Consider the following 14,756-nt stretch of genomic DNA (forward strand, 5'->3'; position numbering starts at 1 on the left):
CCCGTGCCCCCCCCTTCAAAGATCCTGAACACTCAAAATTCCAGTTAATGTCATTGAAAGTCACATGTAGAGTTTTGGTTGTACTTATGATCATATATCACATCTCCTTATTGTTCTCTTTATGGTTCTGCATTCATTACACAAACACAGATTGGGATCCACTCAGAATATACATTTTCCTAAAATTCTACTACTGTGCTAATTTAATTGGAAACTGAATTTGATTAACTTGAGATATAAGAATTTCAAATTGTTTTATTTTAAAATATTTTAGCTCTAAATAAGACATAAGCAATTTAATATAAATGGGTGATCAAACTACACCATTATTTCTGTAAAATGTTGAGAGAGAATCTCTAGGCTGCAAATGACAAATTGTATTCTAGTTTTCTATTGGTAAAAAATTGTAAAGGGTCTTAGAAAGAAATCAATATTAAATCATAAAAAATGTCTGATGCCAGAGATGGTATTTCCTTTCCCGTGTGATTTATCTAGTGGCTCATAGGTGATGCAATTTTGCTGGGATTTTCAAAGGTGTCTACAGTGTGCTTAACTCCTATTGTCTAACTCCTTTGGCTTCCTATGAAAATTTCAGGCCTGAAGTGTCAAGAACAGAGCTGAACACATCACAGAACTTAGATAAATCAGGGTCTCTTCTTTTGGGGAGTTTAAAATCTTGAAGTAAGTGGGGCCTGATGTGATGGAACAAATGGACTTTGGATGGAATGTAGTAAAATAAAATCTATGGTATTTACTACATTTTGAGCCTAACCTTTTACTCAGTTAAAAGAGTTTTGGAAATTCAATTTTGATTGCATGTTGACATGTTAATAAATGCCTTTGATTAAATATAGCAAGATCTATCTGTACTGAACAATGAACTTTTAAAGTTTAAAAATGCTATGTCTTCATTTATTTAGATTGCTTTAAAATATGTTTGCGTATATATGTATGCTACTTCCTTAAAATCATTATTTTTGTCTTTTTCCCTACTTACCCCAGATTGGTGTATTGGCTACCTAGAACCCCAAGTCCTGATGGGGGATTCACGATCAAGACGGTCAACTATTGTGTCTCGATTGCCAATATTCAGGAGGAGTATTAGCCGTAGACACGATTCCCTTCCTTCCTCGCCTTCCTCTGTCAATACGGTTGGTGTCCACAGTTCCTCTCCTTCTAGCACAAATTCAAGCTCGGGGAGTACAGGCAAGCGTAGGAGCATATTCCGTACTCCTTCCATTAGCTTCCATCACAAGAAAGGGAGTGAACAGAAGTCTGAATCTGCAAACCAGAATATAAGTATTTCAAATGGCGCTCAGTCTGCTCACAACAGTTTGCAGAAACTCAGCTTGGAGGATCACGTTAAAAGCAGAGGGAGACATTCAGTTGGTTTTGGCAGCTCGCGCAGCAAGAAAATAACAAGGTCTTTGACAGAGGACTTTGAAAAGGAGAAGGAGCACTCAGCTAATAAGAATGTCTTCATAAATTGCTTAAGTTCTGGTAAGAATGAGAGTGATGACTCTGGCTTTACAGAGGAGCGAAGCAGATGCTCCACTAAACAGCCCACACGAAAACTTCTCCCTAAGTCTTTTTCATCGCACTACAAGTTTTCAAAGCCAGTTCCCCAGAGCCAGTCAGTATCCTGTGTGCAACAGTCTGGATGCTTATTAGAGATTAAACCATATGTTGAATGTGAGCCTGCCACAGTAAGGTCCTCTCTTTCATGCTCTGCTGAGATAACAGAATGCACAGGAAGTTCTTTGCAATCCCCACTACTTTCCGCTGATCCCACCACAGTCCACACCCCTTCGGAGTTTTTAGCCTTGACAGAGGATTCTGTTTCAGAAGTTGATGCACCAACTAATAATGGAAACACAGGACTGCTCCCAGAGAAATTTGGCCACCATGTTTCTACCTCTCGGATGTTCCTCAACACAGCTACAGCTCACATGAGGGAAAATGAGCACATAGAAAGTACTTCCCAGCTTGTTACAGCTCCTGTGAGATGCACAACCTTATGCAATACTGAATCAAATATCTTACCCCAGACCTCTGCTGCTAATCAAATACAAGTATTATTACCGGCCACTGAACTACCTGTTAAGGATGCTGGGCATATAGGAAAAATTAACTCTGCAGATGCACAGTTAGAAACCTTAATGTTAAATTGTGCAGAAAAAACAACTGAAACCTCCCCAAAAGCACATGAATTAAGTGGTGGCCACCACGACCTAACAGGACCTGAGCACATTAAAGAAATGGTTCCTGTAACGGCATCTAAGATTCTCCCGTCGTCTTCTAAAACTCAGTTCTTTAAAGAGCAACAGGAATATGAGGTTAATCACTCTAAAGGTATGTTGTATGCTTTTGGCCTGGTTTCTTCTCTAAGAGGTATTCTGAATTACAAAGTAGATTATTTGGTGTATTGTTGCAGTTCAGAAATCATGCCTCAGGTGTAACAATTTCATCAGATTAGCACCAAAATCATGAGAATTAAGAATAAATATCCATGTTTTGGACTGTCTTCTCATGTTTTATTAATTCCTCTTGACTGTTCATAATGTATTGAACCTTACAGTGTTGCCAACCCTTGCAAATTTATGAGTAAGGTGATCTTGGCCCCTGCTGTAGGAACTGTTAGAGGTGGCAGCTCAGGTGGAGCCCTTCGTAATAAGAGACACCCTGTGCTCCAAGAATTCATAATCATGAACAAAGCTTAGCTGTAAACTTAGGCTGTAAGACACTAGAACTGGGACTAACCAAGCCCCTCTCAGTGAAGGCTACTCTGTTATATTTACTTCAAAGATTGAAGCTTGCTTTCTGGAAAAGGTTTTGTTACAAATCAAGTTCTGACCTTTTTTGGAGCTTGCAACAAACCATGGCCTTCAAGTCTTTGAACAACCAGGTAAACTCTTCTACACACCATTCTCAGCCCCTAACAGACTGTACCTGTTGTAGCCTGTTCCTACTGGGAGAGTTTCTGTTGACCAATATGCAATCATAAAAAAGGTAAAACAAGTATTACTATACAAATTCACTTCTAAATAGATTTTTTTGTGATTATAAAATCATTTCAAGAGTTAATTCATGGTTCATATATGAACCCTTCTACACATAGGTAGATTTTTCATACTACCTCAGCAGAGTTCACCTTGTAACCACTGCACAGATGTCTTCAGTTGGAGCAATAAGAGTAACTGGAAGCACAAAGTATGCTGTTGTAATTTTATATAAAACAGTGCCTGTAGGGAGAGGCAACAGGCATGTTGCTATGGCTTACAGAAGTATTTTATGAGGCATTGGTGAAAACCAAACTTCTGGATTCTTGGTTTCTGTTTCTGACCCTGGAAGCAGAACCAGATGGTGGCATAGTAGCTGCAGATGAATGTTAACAGTGATCCTGCTACGGTCATGAGGTGAGACTGAGTGCAGAACTTCTGGCTGTAAAAGTTGAGCTCCCAGGACTTCTCAAAAACCTGTACCTTTAGGAATAGAAAATACAGCAGCATCATGAACTTTTTATATAGTCTAGCTGTGAGAGGGTGACCTGGTCACCTCCTGTTAATGTGGATAACAGAAGCCCTTTGCATGTTCTTTTTGAAAGATGGTATGAGAGAGTGCAAAAGGCTTGCCCCTGTTAGAGATGGAAGTCCAATAGCATCCACATCTTTATCTGATGGTGTTGTACAAGCTCTGTTACCTTCTCTGGGATGCATGGAAAAGATCTCCTCCTGAGTTGTCCTATGTGTCTTTAGTTTATCATCATCATCCTAATACTTTTGACATATGTCTAGCCACAGCAATTAGTGGAAGAGCTGTGTCTCTAGGCTTCAATTTAAGGACAGGACATTGTGTGGGACTAGCTTGCTTCCATATTTTGCTTCCTCAAGGCAACATGAAAGTTGGGCCTTTGGCAGAAGCATCAGCTACCTGCAGCTGTTGCCAAAATTTTCATTACTCACAATAAATGAATGAGGGTTGGCAAAAAGAATGCATGGAAGCAAAAAGAACTTGCAAATACATATTTCCTCAAACACATTAACTATGTATATAGACTGGGTTTAAAGGTGGGCATTTCTTCATATTTTCTTGCATGTATGCATTTCTGGCATTAAAATAGCTGTCTCACAGGTGACTGGCACTGTCAGGATATTTAGCTTTTGTTATAGGGAACATTTTCAACACTGAAGCCTACCCAATTTAAAAAATACTATTAGTTTTAGATATTACACCTACCTGAGCCTCACTGGGCTCGTGTTGACTGTCGTACTAGCTTGATCATTGTCTAAACTTAAGTAATTAATTTTCTCTTGAGCTGTATTAAATGAAAGCTCAATTTGGAAAAATTACCCCAAATGAAAGGCGGCTAGGTTGCCCTAAAGTTTTTTTTCTTACTGCAGGCATGTAAACAGTTACTCTGCTGACGAGCAGATGTCATTTTTATTATGGGATCATCTGTGACAGGATGTCTCCTGTCACAGTGGATCGGATGCATTGGCTAGAACAGATATTGCCTGGGCCCTGCTGTTTCTGGGGCTTCAGAGGCCTGATCCTATAGGACGCTGGCCGAAGGTGCCTGGACCTGACCTGGGGCATGCTTCTGCAAACAGAGTGGAGAACTCCATGGGGTTCCCTTGCTGGGCAGCATGAAATGTGCACCCCGGAATCCCCTGCCTGGGACATCTGGAAAGTACAGGCAGCCTCAGGTTGTGGGGATTGTGCCATAACCAAATAGACTTCCCCTGCATTTGAGATGCAACAAGGGTCAAGAATGTCTGTTTGCTCACGTTTTATGCTGCCATAAAAATGTTTCTGCTATGACAAGGGCAACATCTGTTTGCAGCTTCTGTGTTAGCTGTTCCACAGTAATTCCTTGGCCCCGTTAACTTGTGTTACTTTGATTGTTTACATAGGCCTCGCTGCATTTCTGTTTGGATGCCAGCAGCACTCATGCTTCAGCCTATCTTACTGACAAATCAAATATCACTTAATTCAAACGAAATTTTTGTGTGCGCGCAAAAATTGGGTAAAGGGCCACTTATGTGTAGCTAACATGAGATGAATTGCTGTCATGTTATGATTACATTTGCCTATTCAAAAAGAAAAGATGTGTGTTTTTTTCCCTCCTTTTTGGTGTGCAATGAAAAAGTTATTTAAAATAAAAAGCTGTATGACCAAGTTTAAGTTTATGCCCCTCTTGCAAAAAAATTCCAGAATATAGATTCAATGCAAAATCTTCATGTTTTAATAAATTCAAATAAAAAATGTTCTTATTTGACTGATAGGGATGGCAATTCAACCGTTTTTGTTGGAAGTGATATACAGTTTTAGACTGGACAAGGACTGAGCTATGGATTGTTTGAATAGAGTGATAATCTGTATATTTCTTTATACGTTTTATATTCCAGCATATAACATTAGTCTAAACTTTTTAATATATCACTATCCACCTATTCCCTATTAGTAAAAGAGGAAAGGTTGTCTATACTGCCATGCTTTTCTTATGCTTACATCCTGCTTGTTTAGATTTTTTTTTGTCGTGGGGAGAAGTTCATATTTTCCCTTTTCCTCAATATTATACCATTTAACTATGGGTGGGAGGTGAGTGGGAAGGGAATTCAGCTTGCCAGCTGAATGATAAATGTAGGCTGGTGTCAGGCTCTAGTTTTGTTTGGCCAAGACTGGGTAAGTTGGAAAGAGGTCAACCCCTGTGTGTCTGAACCTTGCACAGTGGTAATGAATGGAGCTCCTGTCCTGAAATGAGTGTTTCCCATTGTTGCGATCTGGCATGCAAGGTATGTCCAGTAGGGCTGTGTGAGGCTTCGGACCCTGCTTCGGATCCGGAGAAGCTTTGGACACTTCAACATCCGAAGCAGCATGTCTGGATCAAAGTTCTGGCTTTGTTAGGCTTTCCGAAGCGGTTCGGAGCTTCCGAAGCAGTTCAGAAAAGCTTCGGAGCCGCTTCAGCTGGATCGAAATGGAAACCTGGTCCGGAGCTCCAGATCGGATTGCTGGCATCTGAAGCAGCCGGATCCAAAGCCAGATCAAATAGCTGCCTACTCTCACAGGCCTAATGTCCAGTCATATATTAATAAGCTGGGAACATCTGGGCACTGTCTTCTGGAACATTTATGGTACTGTAGGCAGCTGAAAGCTGAGCCTGCTCTGAAGAGCAAGGAAAGCCAGTCAGGTTTTCTTTATCAACAAATTATCTGGAAAGAGTTCTTTCAGTGCCTAGTGTAGTGCAACAGCTCAGCAGCTGAGTGTCCTGAGAGGGGGAAAGAGAGGAAGGGAAGGCAAGACCTTCTGGAGAGTGGGAAATAATGTTGTGAGCCTGATGGCTGGACAAAAATAAGTGGACCATTAGGTAAAACCCAATGGATTGGCGACTGACAGTATTACGTGTGCGCCTTTTTATGAAAAAATAGCCAGGAGTTCTGTACTAAATGAATAACCTCCATTCAACTGAAACTGTTCAGTCAATGTAAAGTTTTTGCTGATTGTTTTTCTGTTTGTAGTTGATCTTTCCAGTAGCTTCAGTCCATACCGAGAAGGCAGATTCATAGAAAAACGCCTGAGGTCCTCTTCAGAAGGAACTGCTGGAAGTAGCAGGTTGATAGTGAAACCAAAGGAGGGAAACACAGAGGGACATAATAGTCTACGAAAGCAGAGAACAAGTTCCTCTTCTTCAAAAATGAACAGCATGGTAAGTATATTCTCACAAACGTGGTCTGCAGTGGTTTTTATTACTCTACCTTTTCCACAACACCTTTTCACTTTTAATAAGCTAAGTGAATGTGGTGGGATGAACAACTGTATGTACAGTGAATAGAATACTAAGTCTTATCCTAGGTGAGACTATAATCACAGAATATGTTAAACTGAACTCTTAACTATATTAACTACATTTAAATACAGCTACAGTTTAGGATAGAATAAACCTAGGTCTATCGTTAGTACCTGATGTGTTTTAAGTCTGTAAACTTTCTGTTGTGGGATGTTTTTATAGTCCTGTATCTGTTCTTTTGGCTGGAGATTTAAAGTGGGAAAACTTTGGAAGAAATATGATTAGTAATGCCTTGGTATTAAAAAGGACTGATTACAACTTGTGCCAACACTTGTAACTGTGAGCCAAATTAGGTTGATGATTATTCGGGGAACACAAGTCCATGAAAAAGGGCTAAGCTACCATGGGATACCTTTGATTTACTTTTGGAGAACGAGTGTGCAAATAGGCAGTTACTTTGTACTAGCTAACGTGCATATGAGCAATTAGTGGCTGATGTGCTGTAAATCGCCACCCTCATTTACTTGGTGGTAACTTGTTCATGTGCCCATGACCTAATTGTAAGTATGTAGGGTCTGATTTTCTGCTCCAATGCATCAGGTTGACGCTGATGAGATTTTTTGAATCATGATGGTGTAGACTTGGTGTAAGACCCCTAGGGATGCAGAAAGTAAATTATGTGTAATAAGACTAATTTCAAAGGGCTGAATTCTTCCTTTCCATAGACAATTCAGTTGCAGGGATACATACTCAAAACTTCGGGAGTAGAGCAGGGAAGAAAGGAGAGACAAGTATCTGCTTCTAAAAAATCCTACTTCATCTGTTAGTTTTGGGATATTGAAAAACATTCTTCTGTATATGAAAGTATATATTAAAAGAGAGTGAATTTTAATTTAAAAGTTATTTGAATTTACATAGAATTAAAGGAAGTGCAGATCATGAGTCTACATTCTGAACAAGTTGCAAACAATAGGAAGGCTCTTTAAGGTGGAAGAATTGACTAAAAGAAGCATTATGACTGAAATGGAGGTATTTGCAAGATTGTGATGGATTAAATAAGGGATCAGCCTGTACTAGCATTTGAAAGACAACTTTCCATGGCAAGGACATGATGGAAAGCAACTCAGAGTCTCAGCCCTGCTTGCCACTGCTGACCTAATTTGTTAATAAGAAAAAAGAAAAAATGTGTTTATAATGTCGTTGTCCACGATGCTGGAAGCATCATCAGTGCTGAAGTGAGGATGGTATGAAAATGCATTAGAGGGTCAGATTTTAATACAGTTGCCCTTTTGCAGGTAGGCTTTTTCTCAATGATTGGGTAGTCAAGTAGTTTTACAAGCAGTAAGTACTTATACAACCCAGTTTCCTTGTTTCCCAAAAGCTTGCTGTTGTTGATAGCACAACTTGATGGTTCTCTCCATGTGAATAACCAAGACAAAGCTGCATTAAATTATTTCCCAGCTAGCAGCATCCTGTGATCTGTCCTTAAGCTGAGTATAATCTTCTGGATTTTCAGGAAATTGACTTCATCTTAGGTGACTTCTCCTGAGTATACTACTGAAGTGGAAAGTGATGCAGAATTTGGGGCTCTCCCCTAAAAGTATCAGAAATTTGTACATGATTATGATAGCTCTGACCCATCTGGTCAGCAGTGTCATCTGAACATTCCTCTGTGGCATATGCTGAACTAGCCAATTCACCAGAGAAAAGTGCCTTGTCAGGAATGAATGTAACCTTATTCATTGCTGATCTCTGCATGACTTAAGATTCCTGAGGGGGGTGTGTGTGTGTGTGTGTGTGTGTGTGTGTGTGTGTGTTGCTAGTGTACTTCTGAGTATAAATGGTAAGAACATTTGAGTTAACTGTCGTGTTCATGTGGCTTATAGCCACTACACACATTTGGAATAGTCTGAGCATCATTTATTAGCTAAACCTACATGAGGATCAAGAATTTTTATTATCAACCTCATCATCACCATCATTAGTAGTATCAATAATAATTAAATTATATAATATTGTAATATACCATTTAGAGTAGTATTATATCTCTTTGTTCTCTTGTCCACAATGTTTTCAGTGGGCACAAATACTTTGATAAGCAATACAAACTTTGTCAGCCTGAAAAAAACCCCCTGGTAACATAAATCACTGAAATAGTAATACTTACAAAAATCTAAGGCCCCTGGCAGAGATTACACTTAAGACGTGATTAACCAGTTAATCATATCTTAAGTAGTAGTATAGCCCCATGTTCATGCAATTAGTCTTATTTTGCTTGTGTGGCTGGTCTAAATTTATTGCGTGACTAACCAGTTAACTGCATAATATATGTGACAAGCAGCAGGGGCCTAGGTTTCTGCTATCTAAATGTGATTACATTCAGTGTCACACATTTTGGTATTAGCTGTGCCATCCTGGAATTGGTAATGTCCTTGGCATCATAAAATTAGGAAAAGTAGTTATAGTTTTCATTGTAAACTATACAATAGTATAGTTGTTTTTACTTTCTTAGCAAGATTTTCTCCAAACGTATGAAGATGAGATGATACCTTTTTATGTGTTAAGGTAAACATTTGCTATTTTACTTTGTATTTAAAAAAAACTCTCACTCAATTAAAACCTACATGAGTAAACAAAGACTTCAGGAAGTAAAGGTGGGGCAACCCCCCCCTGAAAAAAACCAAAACTTCATGTTAACAGAGCTGAATATTAACAGTTCAAGGATTGCCTCTTCAGACTACTTGTCACAAGTAATTAATTTTCAGTTCACAGAATGTCAACATCGTAGCAGAATGTCGCAACTGAATGATCTACTGAAAAATGAATATTCTGCAAGGGCAATGGCTTGAAATTTGATATTGCCAAACAAAGTAGTATTAACATAATTAAAATTCCATCAATTTGTATCCAGGAGTACCAAAGTACTTTATAAATAGTGCATAATTATAAACCTTTCCTTACTCCTGTGAGGTAGTAAGCAAAATTACAAACATTTTGTATTGTGACACTGGATTTGTTTCAACAAACATTAATAAGTAGGGAGAAACTTCCAATAAGTCAAAAAAGATATGAAAAGCAGTTTCTCGAATTTTAAGTCCATGTGAGAATGCATGGGTTTCCCTGATGATGGCAGCATTGCTTTTCCATTTTACTCTGTGGAGCCAGATGGTGACTACAGATATCGGATTCTTGGCATCATTCAGAAGTCATGTTAAACAGAGGAAGCTTTATAGCTAGTAAGATACCCTTTCCACACAATGGAAAGGAAGGCCTTTTTTGTTGCTAGCAGCAAATGACAACTTTGCATTCCTCTGTTGTATAGCTACCGGGGATCAGAAGCCAAAAGAACTGATGCGATACTAGATTTTCACAGAGTATGGAGAAAAGGGTAAGGTGCCTTTGGGGACATCTAGGAATCTGTTGTTCTTTAGGCAAGTGTAACTGAAAAACTATTTTTCCCTGAATCGCAACACTTTTCTATAGGACTCTAGCTAGAAGCTTGGACAGTTGAGCATATTGAACATCCTAAGCATGTGCCTAATCTAAAACTGTGTGCACCTTTCCCTCCTTAGGGCAGAATGCCTTAAAATGCAGGATACATCAAAGAAAATTAGATCCCAAAAAAGAACACATTTTTGTGTGTGCGTGCGCGTGGGTGCGCGCATGTGTGTGCGTGTAGGAAATGACAATAGGAATATTCCAAAATGGTTCTTTTTATGCAAATCCTTAAACTTAACTGTAATGAACTGTAACTATAAACTGAACTGACTATTAAGTTTTAACTTTACCTCTCAGGTTATAATGCATTTCTATATTCTATTTTTTTGAGCAAGCATTACTTTAAAAATAGTCATTCATGTAGTGACTTCCTTTTCCCACAAGATGTTGATATTTCAGGAGAAAAAAATTAAATACAATCACACAGTACTTAATTAGCAGAAATAGTGGGTTTACCATTTCATAGTTAATAATGCATAAGATTTTAAGCTGAAGGACAAAACACTTATTTTTGGAACCATTTAATGTTGATGAGAGTGTAATATGACGGTCTATTCAAATGAACAGTTAGTAGGGCAGTTTGGAATTAAGAAGATATACTACTACAGAACTTCAACTCAGTTAGGAAAGCTCAATTCATAAAGTTATTACTTGGGACATTTAAAATAATAAGACTCATCATGGAAGTAACTTTGAATACACCCTTTAAGATGCACAGAAGTTAAACCTACATCCATGCCCAGGTTCCACACTCAGTTCCTCCCCCCCCAGCGTCTCTGGGAAAATAAACATACAATATAAAAAATAGCATGGTTAAAGAGCAGAGAGCAAAATGTAGCCCAGCTGAGAACAATAGCAAGGAAGTTAAATCACAACAGGTGAAGTGTAAAATGGAAATCAGGATGACTAAGAAGGGGTGTTGAAAGCAAACAGCAAAGACAGAAATCAATTCAAAGAAATTATTGGAACATATTAGGATACAGAAGCCTATAAAGAAAAAAGAGTGCATCGGCTGGAATATTAGGACTCAAAGGTAGCAATCAAGATGAGTAAGAACATTGCAGAACATCAAAATCATTTCTTTGCTTTGCTGTTCACTACAGAAGGTGATGGGGAAAGATAGCTATCCCAGATGTGCTCTTTGCATTATTAGATATTAAGATGTCAGGAGGCACCGTGTTGAAACATTGATTTAAGTTGCAGGGAGTTACTAGAACCAGATGGTTCTGGTCAGGGTTGTAGAGGATTACAAGAACAAAACAGCTGAATGAAGTGGAAAGCAGCTTATATTATATTTACATGTATTAAAAATAATCCCCAATTGGCCATTGGACCACAGTGTATGTCATATTCACTGTGCTTCAGACATCGGTTTCTCTCTGTCTGGGTAGTCCTAAATCCTTATTTTGCTTAAATAAGATTAGTTTTTAATTTATTTATCTCTCTAACCAAAGATATTTATCTTAAATTGTAATACAAAATTAAAAATAGTTGTAAATGATCTATATGTGGCTAATATAATCAAATGATAAAACAGCCTCACTTTTATAAGGGAAAATGGCACATCATCCCATTCATTAGACATCATCAAAGAAGTCAACAACATAGTAGATAAAGTGAAATGATAGATACAGTTTAGCTGGATCCTGAAGAGCATTAGATGAAGTTTGAAGCCAGTCAGTTTGTTAGAGAGAAAGTTGTCTCAAGGTTAACATATGGTTAAGAGGGAGAAGTTAAAGGGCAAATAAAAGCCAGCTCTTCATTCTTCTGAACAGCTTTTAGTTCAGTTAACTTGGCCTTCTCTTTCAGATCCTTATAACTGGGATATATATAAATCTGGCTAGTCCTTTCTATATAACATTTTAAGATACCGCCTTTTTCCACCCTCACAACCTAAAAACTTGTGGTTGTTCTCATCTTCCTCCTCTTCTTTAGCTTCAGTGAAACAAACCTTGCTCCTCCCCTTCATTCAGAGTACCCTTAGTCTAGAAACCTTCTCTGAGGTCCCCCCACCTGCACAGTAGGGGTGTGCAAAGTGGGCAGTATTCGATTCGGATTCTGAATCAACTCGATTCATGGGACAGTGATTCGATTTGCTGATCGCTGTCCCGATTCGATTTGGCCAAATCTGAATGTGAAGATTTGATTCCAATTAATAAAATCAGTGATTTGGCCATAGAAACAGCTATATATATATTTTTTTTTTCTACATACCTCGAGGTACCAGGCATGGCTCATGAACACTAAGATGCTGGGGTGGATGGAGTGTCCCACAGGAGTGTGCCCCCCCCCGCCCAACGTATGCTCAGCGGTGGACCCAGAAGTGGACCAGAAGTACATCCCGTCCACTTCTGGGTCCACTGCCAAGCATGTGGGGGAGCCCCGCCGCGCTCATGTGGGACCCTCCTTCTGCCCCACCATCTCGGTGTTCAGGAAGGTACCGTGCCTGGTACCTTGAGGTATGTAGAAAAAACATATAAAGCTGTGTGTATAGCCGAATCATCGAATCTCTCTGAATCAAATCAGGGGCTTCTGATTTGATTCGGAGAGATGAATAGGTCTCGTGATTCGATTTGGATTCGGAGATTCGGCTGCCGAATCAGGCTGTATCTCCTCCGAATTGAATCAGCAACTGAAGCTGCCCCGCCGCGCTCATGTGGGACCCTCCTTCTGCCCCACCATCTCGGTGTTCAGGAAGGTACCGTGCCTGGTACCTTGAGGTATGTAGAAAAAACATATAAAGCTGTGTGTATAGCCGAATCATCGAATCTCTCTGAATCAAATCAGGGGCTTCTGATTTGATTCGGAGAGATGAATAGGTCTCGTGATTCGATTTGGATTCGGAGATTCGGCTGCCGAATCAGGCTGTATCTCCTCCGAATTGAATCAGCAACTGAAGCTTTGCACAGCTGTACTGCACAGCTGTCACTTGCCGCTAGAGGGTTGGTGAGCAGGGGCAGGAGTAGGAGTAGGAGTTGTAGCTGTGAGGAGCAGGACCTGTGTACTCTAGCTATGCAAAACCTACCAGTAGAATGCTGGTGAGCCAGGACAGATATGTTTCCTGTTCTACAGGCAGGGGTGGGAGAGATCCACAGATCCTGAAGGACTTCAGTTTGGGTGGCACATCTATGGGAAGTGGCGACACCTTAATGGAACAGGAATTGGGTAGTGTGGACCAGAGATAATCCTGCCCTGGAGTAGTATAACTTTGAGCCGCGTAATAAAATCATTTTAAGGTGTCCATTTGCAGACAGTCCAGGAAGTAAGAGCTCTAGGAGCTGCCCAAAATTACTGTGTAACAAAGTCCTTATTAAACTTTCAGAAAAACAAGTTAGCTCTTTCCTCCTTTCTGTCCTTAATGCATGATCACACTTTCCTGTATGTAGCCACAAACCTACCATATAGGCTCTATATGGTAGGTTTGTGGCTACACACAGGAAATTACCCTCTCCTTTTTTTGCTGTCTACAAGAACTTGGCAATGATTAGGTTGCTGATGTGCCAAGACCATTTTTTATCTTACTGACCAATAATGTCTCATTGTTTCTTTGTGTTCCCCACTGCTTCCCTCTCTCTTAGTATCCAATGATTGTTTACATTTAAAAAAAAAACATTTAGGAAACAGAACATCTTTGTTGTTTTTTCTTACTGTCTGGATGAGACTAGACATAAGTTAGAGTGAGTTGGCGAAAATCAATCCAGAACAGTTTGAGGTGGCTTCACATTAGATTGAGAGAGACGGCTAGAATGTTTGGCTGTGATTTTTATCATTTCCTCAAATAAGAGTTCTTGTCCATCATTTGCAACTAAGGGTTTGGTCATATCTCAGTTGATTTTGGATGATAAAGAGCGGTAGTGACCTGAATAGTTTATTTCTATTTACATCCGTATAGGAGGTGACGTTTTTCTTTTCAGTGCAGACTTGGCCAATATAATTCAGACCTTTCTGACCTCTGGACAGTTGGTTTGAAAGCTCAGACTGTATAGCATCCAGTGGTTACTTTGTTAGGTGGAGCATTCCATCATCAGTGTGTGAGGTGAATATGTGACATGAATTATGCTGGTGGCCTACTAATATATGATTGGAGGCTTTTGGTTTTACAATGGTGTATCAATGGCATGAGATGATTCTACTTTCCTGTTGTGCAGTTATCACACGGAGTTGTGATTAGTGTGTTTATGGCACTGATTCTTCCTTCTAAGTCATTTGAGCAGAGAAAACAGGGACTGAAGAGGTTTTGAAGGTTCAGGAAAGTAAGTGCATTATGTTTCAACATCATATTGGTGTCTAAAAAGCCATACCTTTTTCAGATTCTTCAGAATTTATATGAAAAATGAAATGGTATCCTTGGCAGAGGTGAACAAAATACCCATCTTCCTTTCTCAGGCTCCGCGCACCTTTTCTTTAGAGAAACCTGTATTTTCACAGAATAAGCACAACTGGCCTTTAGCACGTGATGTTATGTGATCTT

At 39.4% G+C, this 14,756-nt stretch overlaps 1 protein-coding gene across 4 annotated transcripts in view; it reads left to right on the forward strand.

The window, feature by feature from the left end:
- Positions 1-14,756, forward strand: part of CCSER1 (coiled-coil serine rich protein 1) — a 331,818-nt gene that overhangs the window by 149,566 nt on the left and 167,496 nt on the right. For all 4 annotated transcript variants that reach the window (XM_025197303.1, XM_025197302.1, XM_014517133.2 and 1 more), the window contains 2 exons: positions 1,003-2,352; positions 6,519-6,706. In XM_025197303.1, the coding sequence (XP_025053088.1) occupies positions 1,038-2,352; positions 6,519-6,706 (1,503 nt within the window). In that variant the 5' untranslated portion in view covers positions 1,003-1,037. The remainder of the gene's footprint in view (positions 1-1,002; positions 2,353-6,518; positions 6,707-14,756) is intronic.

This window comes from Alligator sinensis, unplaced genomic scaffold (assembly GCF_000455745.1).
Source record: "Alligator sinensis unplaced genomic scaffold, ASM45574v1 scaffold125_1, whole genome shotgun sequence".
Taxonomy (NCBI): Eukaryota; Metazoa; Chordata; order Crocodylia; family Alligatoridae; genus Alligator; species Alligator sinensis.